This window comes from Conger conger, chromosome 12 (assembly GCF_963514075.1).
Source record: "Conger conger chromosome 12, fConCon1.1, whole genome shotgun sequence".
Taxonomy (NCBI): domain Eukaryota; kingdom Metazoa; phylum Chordata; class Actinopteri; order Anguilliformes; family Congridae; genus Conger; species Conger conger.
The window spans coordinates 7,586,810-7,606,185 of record NC_083771.1 but is presented as its reverse complement, the minus strand read 5'-3'; the positions used below and the strand labels follow the sequence as shown (position 1 = coordinate 7,606,185).

General features: G+C 45.6%; 3 protein-coding genes across 4 annotated transcripts in view; 1 reads left to right on the top strand and 2 right to left on the bottom strand.

The window, feature by feature from the left end:
- The window catches only part of cplane1 (ciliogenesis and planar polarity effector 1), a 35,528-nt gene extending 29,001 nt beyond the window's left edge, over nt 1–6,527 (bottom strand). Inside the window, exons 1-10 of the mRNA XM_061262026.1 lie at nt 5,843–6,527; nt 5,284–5,419; nt 4,717–4,836; nt 4,262–4,494; nt 3,686–3,786; nt 3,042–3,198; nt 2,491–2,594; nt 1,949–2,131; nt 1,028–1,277; nt 337–486 (exon numbers count right to left, since the gene is read on the bottom strand). Coding sequence (XP_061118010.1) covers nt 337–486; nt 1,028–1,277; nt 1,949–2,131; nt 2,491–2,594; nt 3,042–3,198; nt 3,686–3,786; nt 4,262–4,494; nt 4,717–4,836; nt 5,284–5,419; nt 5,843–5,950 — 1,542 coding nt within the window. The 5' untranslated portion in view covers nt 5,951–6,527. The remainder of the gene's footprint in view (nt 1–336; nt 487–1,027; nt 1,278–1,948; nt 2,132–2,490; nt 2,595–3,041; nt 3,199–3,685; nt 3,787–4,261; nt 4,495–4,716; nt 4,837–5,283; nt 5,420–5,842) is intronic.
- A 1,707-nt stretch (nt 6,528–8,234) lies between these two features.
- Nucleotides 8,235–9,275, top strand: LOC133105556 (rhodopsin). Its single transcript, XM_061215731.1, has one exon. The coding sequence runs from the start codon at nt 8,235–8,237 to the stop codon at nt 9,273–9,275; it is 1,041 nt and encodes a 346-aa protein (XP_061071715.1).
- A 1,104-nt stretch (nt 9,276–10,379) lies between these two features.
- The window catches only part of nup155 (nucleoporin 155), a 30,043-nt gene continuing 21,046 nt past the window's right edge, over nt 10,380–19,376 (bottom strand). For both annotated transcript variants that reach the window (XM_061263645.1, XM_061263646.1), the window contains 6 exons: nt 18,950–19,063; nt 14,278–14,398; nt 14,026–14,136; nt 13,539–13,675; nt 12,372–12,478; nt 10,380–11,731 (listed from right to left, as the gene is read on the bottom strand). In XM_061263645.1, the coding sequence (XP_061119629.1) occupies nt 11,593–11,731; nt 12,372–12,478; nt 13,539–13,675; nt 14,026–14,136; nt 14,278–14,398; nt 18,950–19,063 (729 nt within the window). In that variant the 3' untranslated portion in view covers nt 10,380–11,592. The remainder of the gene's footprint in view (nt 11,732–12,371; nt 12,479–13,538; nt 13,676–14,025; nt 14,137–14,277; nt 14,399–18,949; nt 19,064–19,376) is intronic.

Genomic DNA, 19,376 nt, shown 5'->3' with positions numbered 1-19,376 from the left:
TTGTATGAGAGCTAGGCTTTCGCCCGTTATCAGGCTCTTATTCCTTATCTGACGAATATCTGAACAATACGGAACAGAACAATGAAAATCGTTGTGTAGTAAGTACCCACAGCGCAGGAAGCAAGAGAACTCGTGTACCTACTGCCTATACATGCATGTGAAACCCCAACTTTCCACATAGAATGGAAAATGAATAAAACATAATAAACATTGGGCCACAGATTAAGCTTGGTCCTAGAACAAATCCAATTTGGAATGGAGATTCTCCATACAAAACTCAATTTAGTCTTAAACTTAATCTGTGTGCCACTGTGTTGCCAGACGCGATTCTCTCACCTGAGACCCTGCATACAGCTGTGTGGTGCCCGTAGTGTCAGAATCGTCTCGCAGGAAGAGCGGCAGGGTGGACAAAATGGCCTCCTCTTGTCTGAGCTCCTGCAACCCAGCCGTCAGCTTCAGCGTGGGCATGGAGTCCAGAACCTGGGGCTTCAAGGGGAACAGGCAGCCCGTTAAAATGGGATGCTGGTGATTGGCCAGACTGTCTTCATACCTGACTCCCAGGTAAAGGGAGGGTGACAGACCAGCTGTTCTTGGACCTTGAGGACCGTGATTTGATGATCTCTGCTCTAGTGGTTGAAAAATGGTGAGCGTTGAAGGGCTAAATGCCCTGTTCTTATCAGAATGTTATGTAGAGCACTGACCGCATGCTCATTGCGAGCCGCGACGTTGGCGGTTCGAATCCGACCGCCTGACATTTGTTGCATGTCTTTCCCTCTCTCTCGCTCCCATTCTTCCTGTCTCTCTATACTATATACTGTCCAATAAAGCTGAAAAAGGCCTAAAAATATCTTTAAAGAAAAGAATGCTATGTTATGTTATGCTATGCTATGGTATGGTATGTTTTGCTATGCCATGTTGTGCTATACAATGTTGTGTTATGCTATGCCATGCCATGCCATGTTGTGCTATACAATGTTGTGTTATGCTATGCTATGTTATGCTATGCTATGACTGCAGATTCACCCACCTTAGCACTCCCCCAGCGCTTGCGCGCTCGCTCCAGCCCCTCCGCACAGCGCAGGAGGAGAGCGCCGACCAGCGCAGCAGCGTTAGCCTGCAGGGGCACTCGGAGCACGCTGGCCGTGTAGCCGTCGGACACGAGCAGGTAGGGCAGGCGCGGGTGCCAGGTGACGGAGTACCGTTGCCGCAGCCCGTCCTGGGCCGAGGCCAGGGAGCTGGTGGGGGACGCGTCCTGGGGCAGAGCCGGAGCTGGTACACTGAGGGGGAAATGAGAGAGAGTTTCAAAGGGATGAGACAGTGAGGAGTCTGACTACTCACTACATTACATTACATTAATGGCATTTGACTGACGCTCTTATCCAGAGCGCCGTTCAACAAAGCGCATGCCCGTAACAAGAGATAAGTGCGCTGAAAGACCCTGGAGGGAAGTACAATTTGAACTGCTAACAGTACAACAAAGATAAGGACTATTTCATAATCAAAATACATCCATATATTTTTTTATAATACCGCACCATGCGAATACATTGAACAATAGACAGCTTAGCTAGCCAAACAAAACTAGCAAAGGTATCATCCTCGCATAATAACAACAGTTAAGGTTTACAGGGAGGTAGGGAGGAGCTGGTAGAGGTGCATTTACCCAAATTTTTGTGTTAACTGGACTGCATTATAGTGAGCACGGTGGCGTTGGTTGGCAAATTTTGAACCTTAATATCTCACCCGTTTCCAAACCAATCTCAATGCCATTTTGCAGGTCTACTACAATTCTATTACCCATCTATACATCACAGGTTATATATGTTAGGAGGCTGGGTGAATAAATAAATTAGAACTACAATTGATTGCACTTCTCTCCATGATCCTGACTGAAGTCTGTGTAGACCTGCATCATTCTGAGGCGAGTTATTCCCGGACAGGTGCGCACCTGCAGGTGACCAGCGGGTGCAGCGGGAGGAAGTGAGCGGGCCCGAGCTCCACGCTGCAGCCGGAGGTGGAGAGAGAGACCAGGCCCCCCAGCCGGGCCAGGAGGAGCAGAGACCCCCGCTTCAGCACACAGGCCAGGTACAGGCCCCCAGGGGCCCAGCTCATACAGGCCACCCAGTACGACCTGCGGGGAAAAGGCACCAGCACAGCTACACAAGGGCTCAAAACCAACACAAGAGCAAATCATAAAACAGAGCCATGCAAGATGCACAGATGGAGAATGAGATAGAGCCAGATTCAATAATTAGGAGATGCCGGCATGAGTTTCGATACGAGAAAAATATCCGTCGGCCTGAATGTTGGGAGTTGTAGTCCTGCTTGTGCATACAGGTTTGTGTGAGAAGCAGGTACAGTACAGTCTGCTAGAGGGCTGAATGCTGGGAGTTGTAGTCCCGCTTGTGCATACAGATCCGTGTGAGAGGCAGGTACAGTACAGCCTGCTAGAGGCCTGCTAGAGTTGTAGTCCAGCTTGGGTATACATACCTAACATACTTGGATGGGATGGACAGGTTCTTACTGCCGCACCCTCCCAGCCAGCTGGACACAGTGACAAAGTTCTGGGTGCTGATGAACAAAACCTGAGTGGCCTGAGGAGCAGAGAGACGGTGAATTAAAAGGACAAATCATCAGAAATACGGGTGTTTGAGAATACATAATACAGTAGAACCTCAGAAATCAGAACATGCCATCTCTATGAAGAGCAGCAGTCAGAAGCAACGTTAGCAATAGCCAAATGTCAATAGCAATAGCCAAATGTGCCCTATCACATTTCTTGAGCAGTAGCACATTTCTGGAGCAGCTTCCGGGAGTCTAGCCCGAAATAAGACACACTGGAGGAACTCACACTGTTTAATGAAACTGGGGAAAAGACCACCTAACCGTGTGATTTTCCCTGAGCTTTGTGCATTTTGGTTTTGAAAAGTTTTCGATTTTTGCAGGGGAAGCATTTCTGACCCCTAGTTCCCGATGCATCTGTATCTCGGAGGTTCCACTGCCATAATTAAATCATGGTTTCTCTGAGGAAAGCCATTCACCCTGGGGTCTCTCTGGTTCAGGGCCACAGCCAGGAGCTGCCCGTCTGGGGAGAATGCAGGGACCAGCGCCCCCCTGGACCTGAGCGGGCGGCAGGGTGGGGCCAGCTGCGGCAGGGGGTACGTCCGAGTGATCCAGCGCACGCTGTAGCCCGGAGAGCTGCAGACGCAACGCACCGATGAGAGGCCTGACCACAGCGTAACACACTGATTCATTCTAAAAACACAGTACGAATAACCACCGGATGGGACGGATAGGCCATCTTTTTTTCTTCTTTTTTAAAAATGATTGGAGTGCTTTTTTTTAGGCTACAATTTCAAAATGTGTGATTATTATTATTATTATGCACCTGATGTGGTAGTAAACAGCCAATCGTAAGAGGCCATGGGAAATGCTTCCGGAAGATTCCTGCAAGGCGTGCCGAAAAGACGATCAGCGGCAGGGCCTTGTGGCTTCCGTGTGACTGAAAAAACGAATCACGTGATCACGACCTTGCTGCTGATTGGCTGTCTTATCAACGATTGTTGACGACCACATCAGGTGTAAATAAAGAGAAAGGATAGCCTGCATGCCCCATGGTGGCAGTTACTGTAAATGTGCTTGTAAAAACCGAGCAGCCTTACAGCGTACCTCCCGAAGAACTCACCTGAACTTCATGCTCTCTTCCCATTGGATCTTCAGAAAGGTGACCGTCAGGAGCGTGCCCACAGTAAAGACAAAAGCAGTCAGGCAGCAGTCCCCCCCCACCTGAGGCAGAGATGAGGGAAAGACACGGCTATTACTTTATTCAGTCTGCCACCGTGACTCGTAAAAACAGGGGTGACATAAGCTCAGGAGGTAAGAGCGGTCGTCCGGCTGTCGAGAGGTTGCCGGGTCGATCCCTCGCCCTGGGTGTCGAAGTGTCCCTGAGCCTCCTAACTCCCAGTGGCACCCGCCGAGCTGGTTAGTGCCTTGCATGGCAGCCAATCCCCATTGTTGTGTGTTTGTAAGAATGGGTGAATAAGAGGTATTCATTTTAAAGCACTTTGGATAAAGCCACGATATAAATGTCAATTCAATTTACCATGTAAAAAGGTAGAGGTGTTTTACTGTTGTGCTTTGTATATATATCTTTTTTTGTACTGTACAGCGCTTTGAGGTTGGGAGCGTTTCACAAATAAAAAGTATTATTATGATAAGAGTCGAGCTCAACGTTCTGCAATGTAAATTCTTTGGCTCTCACCTCCCCCTGGGCAAAGACGCTGTTCTGGGATGCCTCCTTGTTCTGGGAAGAGGGCAGAGAGGTGGTGTCAGAGGGTAGGATCTGCTGCCAGAGTCCTTTAACAGTGCCATCCCGCGTCCCAGCCAGGGCCGGCCGATCCACGCATTCCCACAGGAAGACCTGTCCCGTCAGGGCGCTGAGGAGGAGGCGCCGGCCGTCACCCGAAACCAGCAGGGACAGACGGACAGAGCCCTCTGCAGACAGAGAGACCCACAGGGCAGAGGTCATAATGCATGCTGTGCACTCATTGGCTGAGAGCAACAGTGCGCCACGGTACACAAAATTGATCAGAACAGAGATCCAAATCAACAAATACACACGCACAAACACACGCACACACGCAGACAGACACACACATGTGCACACATACGCAAGCATGCACGTGCACACACAGACACACGCACGCACGCACACACCATGAGCCGCAGTGACCAGCTGAGACACAGAGGGGGCAGTGTTGATCATCTTCACACAGCCTCTGTCTTTGCTCCAGAGAAAAACCTCTCCAGAGACCAGCAGCCCAGCAAGCCACATCCCTACATAAAAAAACACACAAACAGGTTCAGCACAAACCTATTGCAGCAAATGACAAATCAGAGAAGTCTTCTCAGCGGTTAACAACAAAAGCACACGTGGAGAAATTCTGTCCTTAAAGGGCAAGCGTGTATGTAGGTTTTTTGCTCAAATAACCCTGCTTCATACATCTAATCTGCTGTATACACTAAATCCAGTTCCTCTGCATATAAGATCACAAAATGTTTTCATATAAGCACCCAGTACAGTATTTAGCTGTCATTCATGAGCTTGGTTCCTTAATAACTTAATGGCTAAGTAAATAGTCCAGAGCAGGAGTTGACTTGAAAGCCAAAAAGACACCGATGTGTTAGTTTATAAGTGAATGACTCAGCCTATAGCACAGCCCTCCTGAAGGAGAGATGTTTCTGGGGTCATTGATGAACAAACAAAGTTTGTGGAAAGTGCACCGTTCTGGGCCGCTGCAGTGGTCAGGGTCCTCTGGAGAAGGGGCTGCAGTTTGGGGGTCTTCCGCTTGGTGCGCCCCGACACCATGTTAATCTCGCTGACCCGACTGTCATCCAGCAAGAACACAGACTCCTTCTCCTGCAGGAATACAACACAGATTCTTCCCACATAAATTACCACATGGAATCTTTCCCATAACATTTCAATTATGTTCTCAGATAAGAGCTGATGATTACAGAATCATTACTATCCAGAGGGAAGGTAAGTTCAAGCAGCAAGGGTACAACCCATTGAGTATACTCAATAGGAGGCAAGTAAGCGGTATCTGACAGCCAGACTTCGCCACACAGGGAGTTGATTTCTGATTTCGCAGAAAAATCTGCTGAGATGAGTTCATGAAATAAACAGGTTTATTGGGGACTTTAAAAAACTGAAAAGGGGAGACTTTGGATGTAATGCCAACAATCCCACACTGCTTTGCTCCACTGTGTTCATAAAGTGCATGGTTTTCAAACGCAAATAACCAAAAGGTAAGCATAAATATTCTGCTGTTTTTCTCACCAATCCAAGCCAGCAAAATCGTGGCCATGGTTTCCTCCTCTTGATGGTAGAGAGCAACACCACCTCAAGATGTAATTCCATATTTGATACGAAGGCAACTCCATACATACAAGAACAGCACACACGTTCAAGCTGACTGATCTACCAGTCAGAAACATAATATAGTGACAGTTCTGTAGCTTCTGAGAGAGCATCGCATATTGCTGGCTAACTGGCTAACGTTATAATGCATTTTAAGAAGAAGCGAGCCAGAAACCTTTTAGAAAGTTTACGAAATTCGTGGTTTTCCATAAATGCCTCTAGCTTGGAAAGTTAACATTAGCTAGCATCCTTTTCCAAACAATCCAGCTATCGTCATGCTGGATATCTGCAAATGCTTGTCTCCACAAAAATATGATCAAAATATAACATTGGCAGGTTAGTCATAAAAAAGTCGAATTACACCGACTATCTAGCAACTTTTTGATTAAACTGGCCCGCTTGCTAACGTTAGCCGACTGTGCAATGAATAAGCTGGATACATACAACTAGCTGATTTGCTGTAGGTAACGATAACAGGAGAAATGTCTCAATATTTAGCAATATAACCCGCCATTTGCCGAATAATGTAAACGAGCAGCTAGCAGCTTGCTGTGCCTCTTATATTCAAAACAAATCCGTCAGCTCCCGTTAAGATTGAGACAAGCGTTCACCGCTCAACAAAAACGGTGCGCTGAAACCCTGGAAACAAGCACGCCGGCGACCAGTGAGGGCGGACAAATTCAAAATAAAAGCGGGAATTCCTGTTTTCCATTATTTTGGAAACGATTTAGGCGATCAGACCATATTGCATATTGTACATGTTATATATCTGTTATGTTGGAATGTAATTCAGCTGTTTGAACACTGTTTATTTTATCTATTTGCTTCTGTCTCATCATTTAGAGTTTTACTTGGGGTCTTGAGATCCACTTCAAGGGAAGGTACCACAGGTACAGGTGGATATGTCAGTTTTAAGATGTTATGATATTTAGGTTCAATAACTACTGTAGTTTCATAAAATACATGAAACAATGATCAGAATGAATAACTTTAAGTAGTTCATTAATCACAATCGTATTGAAAAATGAACTCTGACTTAATCCACTGAGACATGAAAGTGTTTCAACTAATATGTACATTTGTCATTTTTAAGTATTCATGAGCTAATTTGCATATGTTCATAATAAACAAATACAAGTCATAATCCATTTATGCCCACAGCCAAAATATAAAACACCATTTTGATTTGATTTTTCCCTTCAAAACACCCTCCAAAAATTTGGGCACCCCTGGTTTAAATGTCTATTACACTGAATCTGTACGTGACGGAAAGCAAACCTGAACCCTAAATTGTTAGACATGAGACCTTTCTGCAAATTTTAAAGCAAGATTGCTTTTTATTTACATTTTTCACTGTAAAAAGTTTGGGAATGCTTTTGGATTATTCTTTGTTACTTTTTAAGAATAACCAAGGCCCAGACCCAGATGATTTACTCGTTAGGGCTTCAATGAGTCAGGTGAATATAATTCCAGGGCTGAACTTTTTATTCTGAAGTAACTCCATGCCTTCTAAAGTATCCAACTGCAGAGGCTGTTCTGTCTGGTGTTAACAACCATGGGTTCCTCTAAACAGCTGTATAAGAATGTCAGAATGATGATGGTTCATTTCCATCAAGAAGCAGAAGACTACAAAAACTCAATATTTTCAATGTTACCTATTTCCACTGTCAGAAATATTATTAGAAAATGTAAGATAAATGGAACAGTTGAAGTTTTGTGTAGATTTCAGATAGAATGGCCTGAGACCTGGTGAGAAATGCTCAGAAGAACCCACACCTCACTGTAAAAGAGCTGCAAAAAGAGTAGCAGACACAGGTCTAGCTGTTCACAGCACAACAATACAACGTACTTTAAACAATAAAGACCTTGCCAGAAAGAACGACCTCAACACCGAATTAAGTCTGCAAAAGAATTCAATTCTTCCTATTTTTTCCCAGCTTTCTGATATGCTTACATAGTTTTATGCTGAAAACATTTGACATTGTAAATCTTTTTTCTTGTGTGTGCACATTGATTGATAAACCGTTTCTATTTGCATCTGCCTCATCTTTGGAAATCCACTTTAAGAGGTAAGCAAAAATATAACAACTGTTGACCTAACAGCACAACAGTGTCTCAGCAGTGTGGCAGCGGTGGTGCTCTGGGCCGGGGGGGCTAGAGGTGGAGCTAAGACTGAGATTGGCTCATGGAGATGACAGCCTGTATCATTTACAGGCATACTAAGTTGCTATAAAGCACCAGGAAAAAGCTCCTCGCTTTACATGTAATACGCTCAACAGAGAGAGAAAGAATCCTGCAAGTTTCCCTTAAAATGGATGCAGGTGAATGGATTGAATCTTTCGTCCGAGGCGCAATGTGCCTTCTGGGAATTGTGGGGAACAACTGGCTGGCTGTCCGTTCCATTCCGAGTAAGACGTCCCAAATCAGGACCAACGAAATGCTCTTCATCAACCTGGCCATCTCCAACCTCATCACAAACGTCCTCGTGGACCTGCCCGACACCATGGCGGACTTTGCCGACGAGTGGTTCCTGGGGAGGACCTATTGCGCTATATTCCAGTTCTGCTCGGACCTCTCCGCGACCAGCAGCATCGTCTCGACGTCTCTGATCACCATTTATTGGCACCAGAAGCTGGTGGGGTCGCTGAGCCGCGGCACGGCCCCGGTGCGTCTGGACAGCCTGCGTCTGGTGGCCGCTCTGCTGGCCGGAGGATGGGCCATGGCGGTGGTGTTCAGCGCCCCCCACTTCTACTTCGTCTCCCTGGACACGAGCAACAGCAGCTCGGACGACTGTGTGGAAAGCTTCCCCTCCCCCGTGGCCAGGCAAACGTACGAGGCCATGTACCTGACCCTGGCCAACGCGGTGCCCATCGCCGGCATGGTCTTCTCCTCCATTCAGATCGTCATCACGCTGCTTCGCCACCAGGCGCGCATCGTGGCCATGAACTCTGAAGCCCACAGCGGCGCGGCGAGCGCCCAAGCTAACGGCGACGCACCCCCCGGCAACCAAGCGCAAGCGCCCAACGCCCCCTCCGCTCAAGAGCCGTCAAAGGAGCCGTCCAACCAAGCCCAAGGTACAGTTCAGCCGAGCCCCAAAGAGGCTCCAACCAGGCCAAACAAGGCCAGCGGTAGCCCGAGCAACCAGGTAAGAGCGGCGAAGAGCGTGGTGGCAGTAGCTAGCGTGTTCCTGGTCTGCTGGCTCACCCACATGGTGCTCCGCATCAGCAGCAACGTGCACGAGTCCTCTCTCGTGGTGGAGGTGGCCAGCTACATTGCAGCGTCTTACACCTGCATTATTCCCTACATCTTCCTGTACGGCGTCAAGAAGCTGTCATGCTCCTGTAGACGTTAATGGACAACCAGTTCCCAGCACCCCCCCACAATACATTGTGCAGATATTAAGATTAAGGTCACGGGAGAATAATTATTTTTTTAACCATGTTACAACTACCATTTCTGTAACCTCAAAGTCAAAGGTACATCTTTGGGGATGTTATTAGGCACAAAATAAAAATAAAAAATAATAATGAAAAAAAATTACTTTGGTTGTAATTATTAGTAGAACATGGTTAAGATTTAAAATGTATAATTTTTCAATATAATGAATAATAGTGTTCAATACCAATCTTTTGCTTTTTTTATTTCAGCAACACCAAGTGATTATGACTATGTTCACTTGCCACTAACATTTAAGCCAAATTCAAGAAATGGTCAATATGCATACAATCACGTATTTTAAGATATATACCTGTACATCTCCTACAGATGGGAGTAAACCCACAAACATAATGTACAACCTCATGAATATTTTTTTATTGGTTCAATTTCCATGAAGCAGGTTTTGTACTGAAAAACCTGCTTCAACCCCTCTTCCTGACTCGGAAATACGAGAGTGCACCGACATATAGGACACAAAATTGTGGTGCTGAACTGTCAGCAGCTCCCAATATATATTTAAATTCCTCTACTGAAAATAGCTTTTTCTTGTAAACCAATCCTTTAAACTATTGTTTTGTAAGACAATGATGGAGATCACATTTTACCTAGAAAATACACAAACGACACAAAAGGTTCCATCTCCCAAGGAGGAAGCTTTGCTAAACCTGTGTGCAACATATCCCTGGTCTCCAATTATGAATGCAATTTAAAAGGGATGAATTTAGTGTAATCACAGTCCATCTCAAAGGGACAATTATGTTTCATTAGCCAACATGTTAACACAGGCTATGCGGGAAACATCCTGAAACGATTAAGCAATCCTGAATTGTTTAATTAAACCAAGGCTCATGTAGTTTTGGGATCATTGTTACACGGGCAGGAACATTTATTTTTTTGAAGATTGTTCAGACACTGCCTCCAAAGCAGGCAAAATATAGTAAGTTCTAGAAGTAAAAACCATGTGTGCATTCCAGAAAAACACTTTGACCTGAATTGCCAAGCCAAGAAAAAAAAAAAGTTTGTAGATTTAAGTTTTTTATTATTCAGGTTTTCTACAAATAATCAATATAAAAATACAAGAATACAATACAAAACTGAAGAAAAGAATAATGTAAAAGACATAACCTTCATCCATTTACTGCATAATGAAATATTACATTTGGTGATAACCAAACGCAATTAGGTTAAGTGAGGAACACATTTTAATCCAAGCAAACTTAAATTCTTAAATTAACATGTAAATTCCAGGCTATGAATGAAGCCGGCAAATATAACCCAACAGAAGAGAAAATGGCGGAGAGCTGCAACACACATCTATTGAAAATAGAAAGTGCTGGCGATTCTCAGAATCATCAAAGTCCAAGTCTCTTTAGATACAGGGCTACACTGAAGTTTAAACATCAGCGAGGGCTGGGCCCATCTCCAGTGTACGAGGCTTGCTGTAAGCCCAATGGACAAAGGTCAAACCACTGCACTGAACACAGCGCGGCCATGAGTTGAGGCAAGGCTGCTGGAGGTGTAGTGCCATTGCTTCCACAAAGAGTATCCTGACACTACTTCAGTGCACAAATATAGTTTCATTTTTTCTTAGTATCCATAAAAATAATTTGTGTGCGCCACTGGAGGAGGCAACTCGCAAATATTGACCAGTGACATACGCCCATGCAAAAACAATATGAAATGCCTAAAGAATGCTGATGCTTTGGGTGAGGCATACTTTTTTCAATAAAAACGTTCACCACAAAACATCCATGACCCTGACAAAAACGCTCTTCTGCTTCCTCTCCCAGTTATTCAGCATCCTTTACAACAAAATGGCATCTCAGCCACAGATAGCAGCAGATTGAACCACATTTCTCTGGAGGTGGCAGTTGAGGGCTGAACGCACGCTCAAATTCAGGTGTACGTTAAAAGTATAAAAGGCCTATTATTATTATTCAACCTGCTTGTACTTGCCGCGTTTCATGAGAAACACAAACAGGTCATTGGTTAGGGCGGCCATCTTGTCTTGCTGGCTGGCAGAGAGTTCAGCCATAAGCACCAGAGGAGCATCCAGCAGTAGCCCAGCTAACCTGGGCAGTGCTAACCTGGCTAACATTGATGAGTCCTAAAGAGTGCTAGCCTGTGTGCAGGCTAGCTTGGCATAAGGCGTCTTTGTATGTGCTTGCTAGTGAGGAATCTTCAAGATTCAGAAACCAGGCCCCTCCTCGGTGGACTGTAGAATTTCTTCCTCAGTGCACCTTCTCCAGCTTGGCTTGCAGGGACTTGAAATTGCCGATTATGTGCTGCAGGGAGGCGCTGGGGGTCAGAGACTGCAGCTCCACCAGATAGCCACAGATGTTGTCCAGACACACGTTGGTGAACCTTCGCCTGAGCATGGGAAAGAAAATGGAAGTCAAACATGGAATGGGAATTAGCAAAGGTTAAGTCATTAGGAATGTATTCTTCCCCCAGAATGGTCACTGTGTGGATTAGCTGCCAGATCGTGTAATGGAGACAGAAGCACAGAGGTGCAAGATACGGTGCTAGATACCATCTAGCTCTTAGGTAAATGAAGCAGTAGGTACATTTAGTGGTTGTGGTGAGCATTGCTGTCCTGAATGACCTGTTCTCATCATTATGTTATGTTAAACAATGGTTCCATGAGTCAGAGAAAGGCCTCCCAGACCATAGTGGAGACTAGACCTGGGTCAAACACGTAATGGTTCTGTATTCAAATACTTTTCTGCGCTTCACTGAGCTTGTTTGGTAAACTGGAACCTATGGCTCATTTGCAGTCAGCGAGATCAATCGAGCACAGAAAAGCGGGTAGTCCAGTGGAGTTGTGTGTGTGAGAGAGAGAGAGAGAGAGAGAGAGAGAGAGAGAGAGAGAGAGAGAGAGAGAGAGAGAGAGAGAGAGAGAGAAGAGAGAGAGAGAGAGAGAGAGAGAGAGAGAGAGAGAGAGAGAGAGAGAGAGAGAGAGAGAGAGAGAGAGAGAGAGAGAGGGGGGGGGGGGGGCCGGGAGGCTGACCTGTCGTAGTTGGGCACCCGGCTCGGGTCAGCCACGTAACCAGAGAGCAGCACGTGGATGCACTCCACCAGGTGAAGGGGCTTCTTCAGACGCTGCCAGCACGGGTCCTGCAACAGCCGGCTCAGACATTAACCATGGGCAGGGCTCCACATTAAAACATGGCCCCTTAACAGATTACCCAGCTAGCTGTGTACAGTAAAAGCCAGAACAACTATTTACTGCAGCCCATGTTCCAGATTTGTGAGGGTTCTGGGTGTTACTGTACAGTTATCCAGCTGACTCAGTAATCCTGCTTTGTGGGTCTCACTCAGTGCAGTTATCCAGCTAACTCAGTAACCCTGCTTTGTAAAACAGGGTCCTGATGTGTGTGAAGACTAATTGGGTAGAAGTGGAAGTGTTCAGCCCTCAAGTGAATCAGTTACAGCCCGTGTCCAACAACAGCGTTCTGCCAGCCATTTATTTAGTTTGGAGTATATTTTCATGAACATATTTCTTTTTGAATAGTTGTAGTTCTTTTCATGATCTGTTCTGAGCAATAAAAGATAATTTTGGTTGCTCAAATGATCTCTAGTCTTTAACCCTTATTGTTGCTTTTTAGGGTTGTTTCAATGCCCCAGAATGCTGGTAATTATTTAAGTTGCTTGGTTTGTCCAGTGTAGCACAACAATGTCCACAGCATAACACTGCAGCTGGTTTACACTGTCCACGGTACAGTGTAATTGTTGTTTGGAACATCATTAAGGAGAGAGCACTGGTATACGTTTGGGATCATTGTCTTGCTGTGGATGAAGCACTGTCCAAATAAATTACGGACAGCGCAGTTCGCATTTTACCATTTTACTCTTACTGTTCTTCATTTCAATATTTCTGCTTGGGTATTCTATAATTTCATTTCTGTTATCACCTACTGCTTGACCTACTTGAAAATGCCATCAACATATGATTGTTAAAATAAAATAAAAAGATAATACTAATTTAAAAGAAGATATGTTCTTTCAGGTACTTTGCTTGAACATTAATGCGGATTCAATTTCAACTTGTTTCATGACATTTTGGAATTTTGCCCCTGAGCTGGGTTTTTAAAATTATTTTATTAATTTGTTTATATTTAGAACAGCAGACACAGACACACAGTGAAGACTCAATGTTCCTGAGGCCCATCCGTACCCGTGTCTTGAAGAGCTGGTCGTACACTTCCAGCAGGCTGGGCAGCTGAACTGCAATCTCCTGCATGGTGTAGGTGACGAAGCCCACATCCCAGCTGAGCCGACACACTTCCTGCTCCAGGAATTTCACCAGGAATTCTGGAAGCACAGATGCAGGATGCAATGACTGGCTTAAGTAAATCACAAAGCCAGGAACAACCTTTGCCCACTCTAAAGTTATATCATGCAGAGTTTCGCGGTATTCAGAGCAAAGCTACAGCCAGTTTTGGCAGCGTGTTGGAAAGTATTGCGCTTCTCCCATTGCCAAGGGACACCTCTTTAACTACCGCCCAGAGGCGGACATGTTTCAACAGGCTCTTCGTGTTGACAGAGAGGGCAAAGGGGGCATTTTAGGAAACCATGTACACCCGATTCTACAGACACGCACGACAGGCTCACACTCACACACACACACACACACACACACAGAAAGGGAAGTGAAGACGCACCCAGGGGGAAGTAGCGGGGTGTTCCAGCGTAGATCTTCCCCAGAGACACCAGCTTCAGACTCAAAGCCCTCATGCGGTCAGCTGGGCTCATGGCCACACTGTCACTCATCTCTAAAACAGAGCCACCTGGTATTTAATGAACATTCAATAACAAAAAAAATACTATTTCTGAAAATATTACCTTATCATCTTAGGTGGAAGCAAACCTTAAACAAGGAAAACCGTTAGACATTCCTGGGAACAGGCACTGACCTTTCTCCATGATCTCCTGCCAGAGGGAGTGCACCAGGATGGGGTCAGAGTGCCCGGCACAGTGAATGATGGCCAGCTTGCTCTCCGATAATCTGAAGTGATCCGCAAACTCCCCGTAAAGCTGAGGGGAAAAAGTGTCCCGGTTGAGACTGGATATCTGCATGTACACAGACGTCTACTGCGCTGTGTATCTGGTTTAGTGTGTCAGTGTTAAGGCCCATCCGCACCAAGAACTATGACGATACTGGGAGCTATAACAATAATGATGTGAGCATCCACACCAAGAACTACGACTATACCGACAATAGTAACAATAATGATAACTGTTCTGCCCCCGCTTCAGTGTGTGTGGCGCGATCTAGCCTGCTACATCAGCTCGGCAGATAGCTAACAGTTTCCCCAAGATAAATGAAGCAGCTGGTATTCTTTCCAAACTTTACTCAGGAAGCACTGTAAAACTAGACAGATAAAGGAATACATCTTTCGGTATTTTATACAGACGTTGTTCAAGAACAATATTGTATATTGTCTGTTTAAAACGTATAGCAACAAATGCGTTAGCTCCGGGCTAACTTATATCAGAAATTCCATTACGATACTAGCGGTTAGCATATATGCTCAAAATACACATTTCGAACGAACTTGGGTTCATTAACAAAGGTTTTCATTACTAGTATTCTTAATACTCAATGTCAAGATAACTGTATGAGTTCGTACTTACAGGCAAACGTGTTTTCTGGCCAACCGAATCAAAAGAGAAAACTATGTGACCGTTTACTTCACCATGTATCATCAAAACTACCGCGAGACTGATAGTACAAATTAAACAGCTACGTTAGGAGTCACCACTAGAGGTCTCCCTTTCCCCAGATAAACATCAGAACATCAGAACATCACACTCCCCGCTTGTTATAATGTATTATAACACTATTCCCCTTTTACAAGTAAAACAACTTCAGAGACTGGTCTAGAATACACCCGCTGAGTACCCTGTCTGACCACCCTCACGTCTACTTTCCGAACTTTAGAGACTTTGCTGGGAATGGCGTTCACCACAACTCCGACAGGCCATTCATTCCGTTTGACCAGTGCATCCCTGAGCAGCACAACATCTCCTTCACTCAAGTTTGGCTTGTCCACGTGCCACTTTCTCCTTGGTTGAAGTGACACCAGGTACTCTTGACGCCAGCGTTTCCAGAATGCGTCGGCCAACGCCTGTACCCGCTTCCACTGCTTGCTGTATAGGTCTTTAAGGTCGTACTCTCCCGTGGGTGGCAGCACTGGGTCGACTTTCTGTGTTAGCAGCATGGCAGGTGTGAGGACAGTGGGCATGTCTGGATCGGATGACACTGGAACAAGGGGTCTGGCGTTCATAATGGCCATGACTTCAGACATGAGTGTGACCGAAACTTCATGAGACAGATGAGCAGTGTTTGTTTTTAAAAGCAATGCATCTAGTATCCTACGGGCAATACCTATCATCCGCTCCCACACTCCGCCTATATGGGAAGAGTGCGGAGGGTTAAAAGTCCAGATGCTGCTTTGGTCTTGAAGGTAAGTAGTCAGTTCATGGTCATCAGATTTGAGCTGACGTTCCTTGCATGCCCCTATGAAGTTCGTTCCCTGGTCAGAACGGAAGAGGCGGACAGGGCCACGAACAGCTGTGAATCTCCTTAGTGCATTAACGAAGCTTGAGGAGGACAGAGACTCGAGCACTTCGATATGCACAGCTCTTGTGACCATGCAAGTAAAGATGACAGCCCAGCGTTTATTCTCTGCAATGCCACCTTGCGTGCGTCTTGTGCTTATGGTCCATGGACCGAACACATCAACACCTACACTTGTGAACGGAGGGCCTGGGTCAAGTCGTTCAGCAGGTAGGTTTGTCATTTTTTGTTCTTCCATTCTTCCTCTCAGTTTATTACAGGTTACACACTTATGAATGATGCTTGACACCAGTCTCTTGCCTCCAATCAGCCACAGTCCAGCAGAGCGAACAGCGCCCTCTCTCAGATGTCTTCCCTGATGAGCGACCTTTTCATGGTAATGCCTCACCAATAAGGTTGCTATGTGATGCTTTTTGGGGACAATGATGGGGTGTTTCTCTTCCCAGGGTAAGTCAGCCAAAGGAATGCGTCCTCCAACACTTAGCAGGCCCTCTGCGTCCACAATTGGATTCAGTTTCCTCAGAGGACTTGACTTTGGGACGACTTCACCTCTGGAAAGGCATTTCATCTCCTCGGCAAACGCATCATGTTGAGCATTTCTGGTGATTAGTAGTTTTGCTTGTGTCATCTCATCCGTATGGTTGATTGAGCCCTTTGTGCAGGACCTGGCTTTGTGTATGAGCTTGGTAATGGCCCGACTGAGTGACTTCCAGCTGGAGAAGCGTTCAAATCGGACCAGCTGACCTTCGAAGGCCTTGGTTATGAAGGCTTGGACCTGTGGGCGTATCTCTATGTCCGCTTCAGGGTCAATGAGCTCAAATGCCTCTGGCTGTGAGGTGTCTTTGGCTAGGAAAGCTGGACCTTTGAACCAGTTGGTGTCTTTCAACATGGCTGCTGGCACTGAGCGAGTCCCGTGGTCTGCAGGGTTGTGTTCTGTGCTGACAAAATGCCATTGTTCAGGGCTTGTGCACTTCCTGATGCGAGCGACTGTTGGCTACATATAAGTAAAACCTTCTACTATTGTTGCTGATGTAGCCCAATACGATTCGGCTGTCTGTGTAGAATGTAACTTTGTGGATGTCTGCGTCGAGTTCTTCTGTAATTAAGTCCGCCATTTCAACAGCCAAGACAGCAGCACAAAGTTTGAGCCGTGGAACAGTGTGTGGGGGATGAGAAGCCAGCTTTGACTTGCCCATGACGAATCCAATGTGAGTATGTCCATTTTCATCTGTTGCTTTAAGATAGGCCACTGCTGATATAGCCATAGTGGAAGCATCAGAGAAGACGCAGAGTTCTCTGTGTTTTGTGGAGCACAAAGAAACAGGCACGCAGGGTCTTTCAATCTGAAGCTGCTCAAGCTCACAGAGTGAGTTCGTCCACATTCTCCACTGTTCCTCTTTCAGCGCTGGCAATGGAGCATCCCATTCAGCTTGTTCGGCAGACAGCTCCCTGACTAAGGCCTTTCCTTGAATTGTGACAGGTGCCACATAGTCCAGGGGGTCATAAAGCCCATTGAGAGTAGACAGGATTCCCCTTCTAGTAAATGGCTTCTTCTCTCTTGATACACGGAAAGCGAATGTATCAGACTGCAAGCTCCAAGCGAGTCCCAAACTGCGCTGCAGTGGCAAGGGGTCAGCAGTTAGCTCTAGATCCACCAAGTTTTTGGCCCTCTCCTCAGGGGGAGAGGCATCCATCACAGCACGGCTGTTAGAGGCCATTTTATGCAATTTAATGCTTGACTCTGCTAACATTTCTTTTGTGCTTTTCAGGATGGCAATGGCCTTTTCGTCAGTGTGGAATGAGGAAAGCCCATCATCGACATAGAAGTTTCTCCTGACGAACTGTCTAGCTTTGCTGCCATGTTCCTTTTCTCCGTGCCGGGCTGCTCTTCTCAGGCCGTAGATGGCTACCGCAGGGGAAGGAGAGTTGCCAGAAACATGCGGGTGTATTCTAGACCAGTCTCTGAAGTTGTTTTACTTGTAAAAGGGGAATAGTGTTTTAATACATTATAACAAGCGGGGAGTGTGATGTTCTGATGTTTATCTGGGGAAAGGGAGACCTCTAGTGGTGACTCCTAACGTAACTGTTTAATTTGTACTATCAGTCTCGCGGTAGTTTTGATGATACATGGTGAAGTAAACGGTCACATATTTTTCTCTTTTGATTCGGTTGGCCAGAAAACACGTTTGCCTGTAAGTACGAACTCATACAGTTATCTTGACATTGAGTATTAAGAATACTAGTAATGAAAACCTTTGTTAATGAACCCAAGTTCGTTCGAAATGTGTATTTTGAGCATATATGCTAACCGCTAGTATCGTAATGGAATTTCTGATATAAGTTAGCCCGGAGCTAACGCATTTGTTGCTATACGTTTTAAACAGACAATATACAATATTGTTCTTGAACAACGTCTGTATAAAATACTGAAAGATGTATTCCTTTATCTGTCTAGTTTTACAGTGCTTCCTGAGTAAAGTTTGGAAAGAATACAAGCTGCTTCATTCTTCATCTTGGGGAAACTGTTAGCTATCTGCCGAGCTGATGTAGCAGGCTAAATCGCGCCACACACACACTGAAGCGGGGGCAGAACAATAACAGTTTGAGCATCCGCGCTGCTGAACGATTTTTGAAACACATTTATAGCTAGATATCGTTCTTGGTTTGGACAGGCCTTTACAGTTATATTGCATTTCTCATAGTTACTGAGCTCAGGGTCATATGAGACCAGCTTCTACAGAAGGGCATCCTGGGTGCTTATTACGGGATGTTACATGCCAGGAGAATGTTGGTGAGAGAAGACCGATTGTAGAGCATTTCCATTCACAAATGATATCAGCGGAATCCAATGCAGAACCAATTTAAACAGGATTTGGAATCATATGCATCTTCGGCGCTAAACCCAGAATCTAAGGCAGTGCATATCAAATCTGCAAAAAGTAAGCCTAAACCGGGTCTGAGAATCATCCAAGCTATGTGAAAATGGAGCACTACTGCACGGTTACCTTGGTGATGTCCATGAGCTCGGAATCCAGCTGGGAAATGGCGTTCTGCACTGAGGGATGATGGGAGTACTGCCGGCTGAGCGTCTCCTGAATCTGCATCTGGATCCGCACCACCTGACACACAGAACGACAGCAGCACAGCTCACAATGCCGTACACAAAATCACATCCCCTCAGCAGCCCAGCAGCCGGAGACTGGCTTCCTGTCACAAACAGGAAGTGGAGGGAAACAGGAAGTGCAGGGAAATAGTACGTGCAGGGTAACACAAATTCTGACTTCTCTAATATACTGTAGCGTGCTCTTTCCCATAAACAGCATATATGGGGTCAATAAAAAGTTCATTTTGGGTCACTGTAGAATCGATGTACTGAGACGCATCCATCACAGCCCATGAGGTTGCAACTTTTATTTATTTTAAACAACCTGC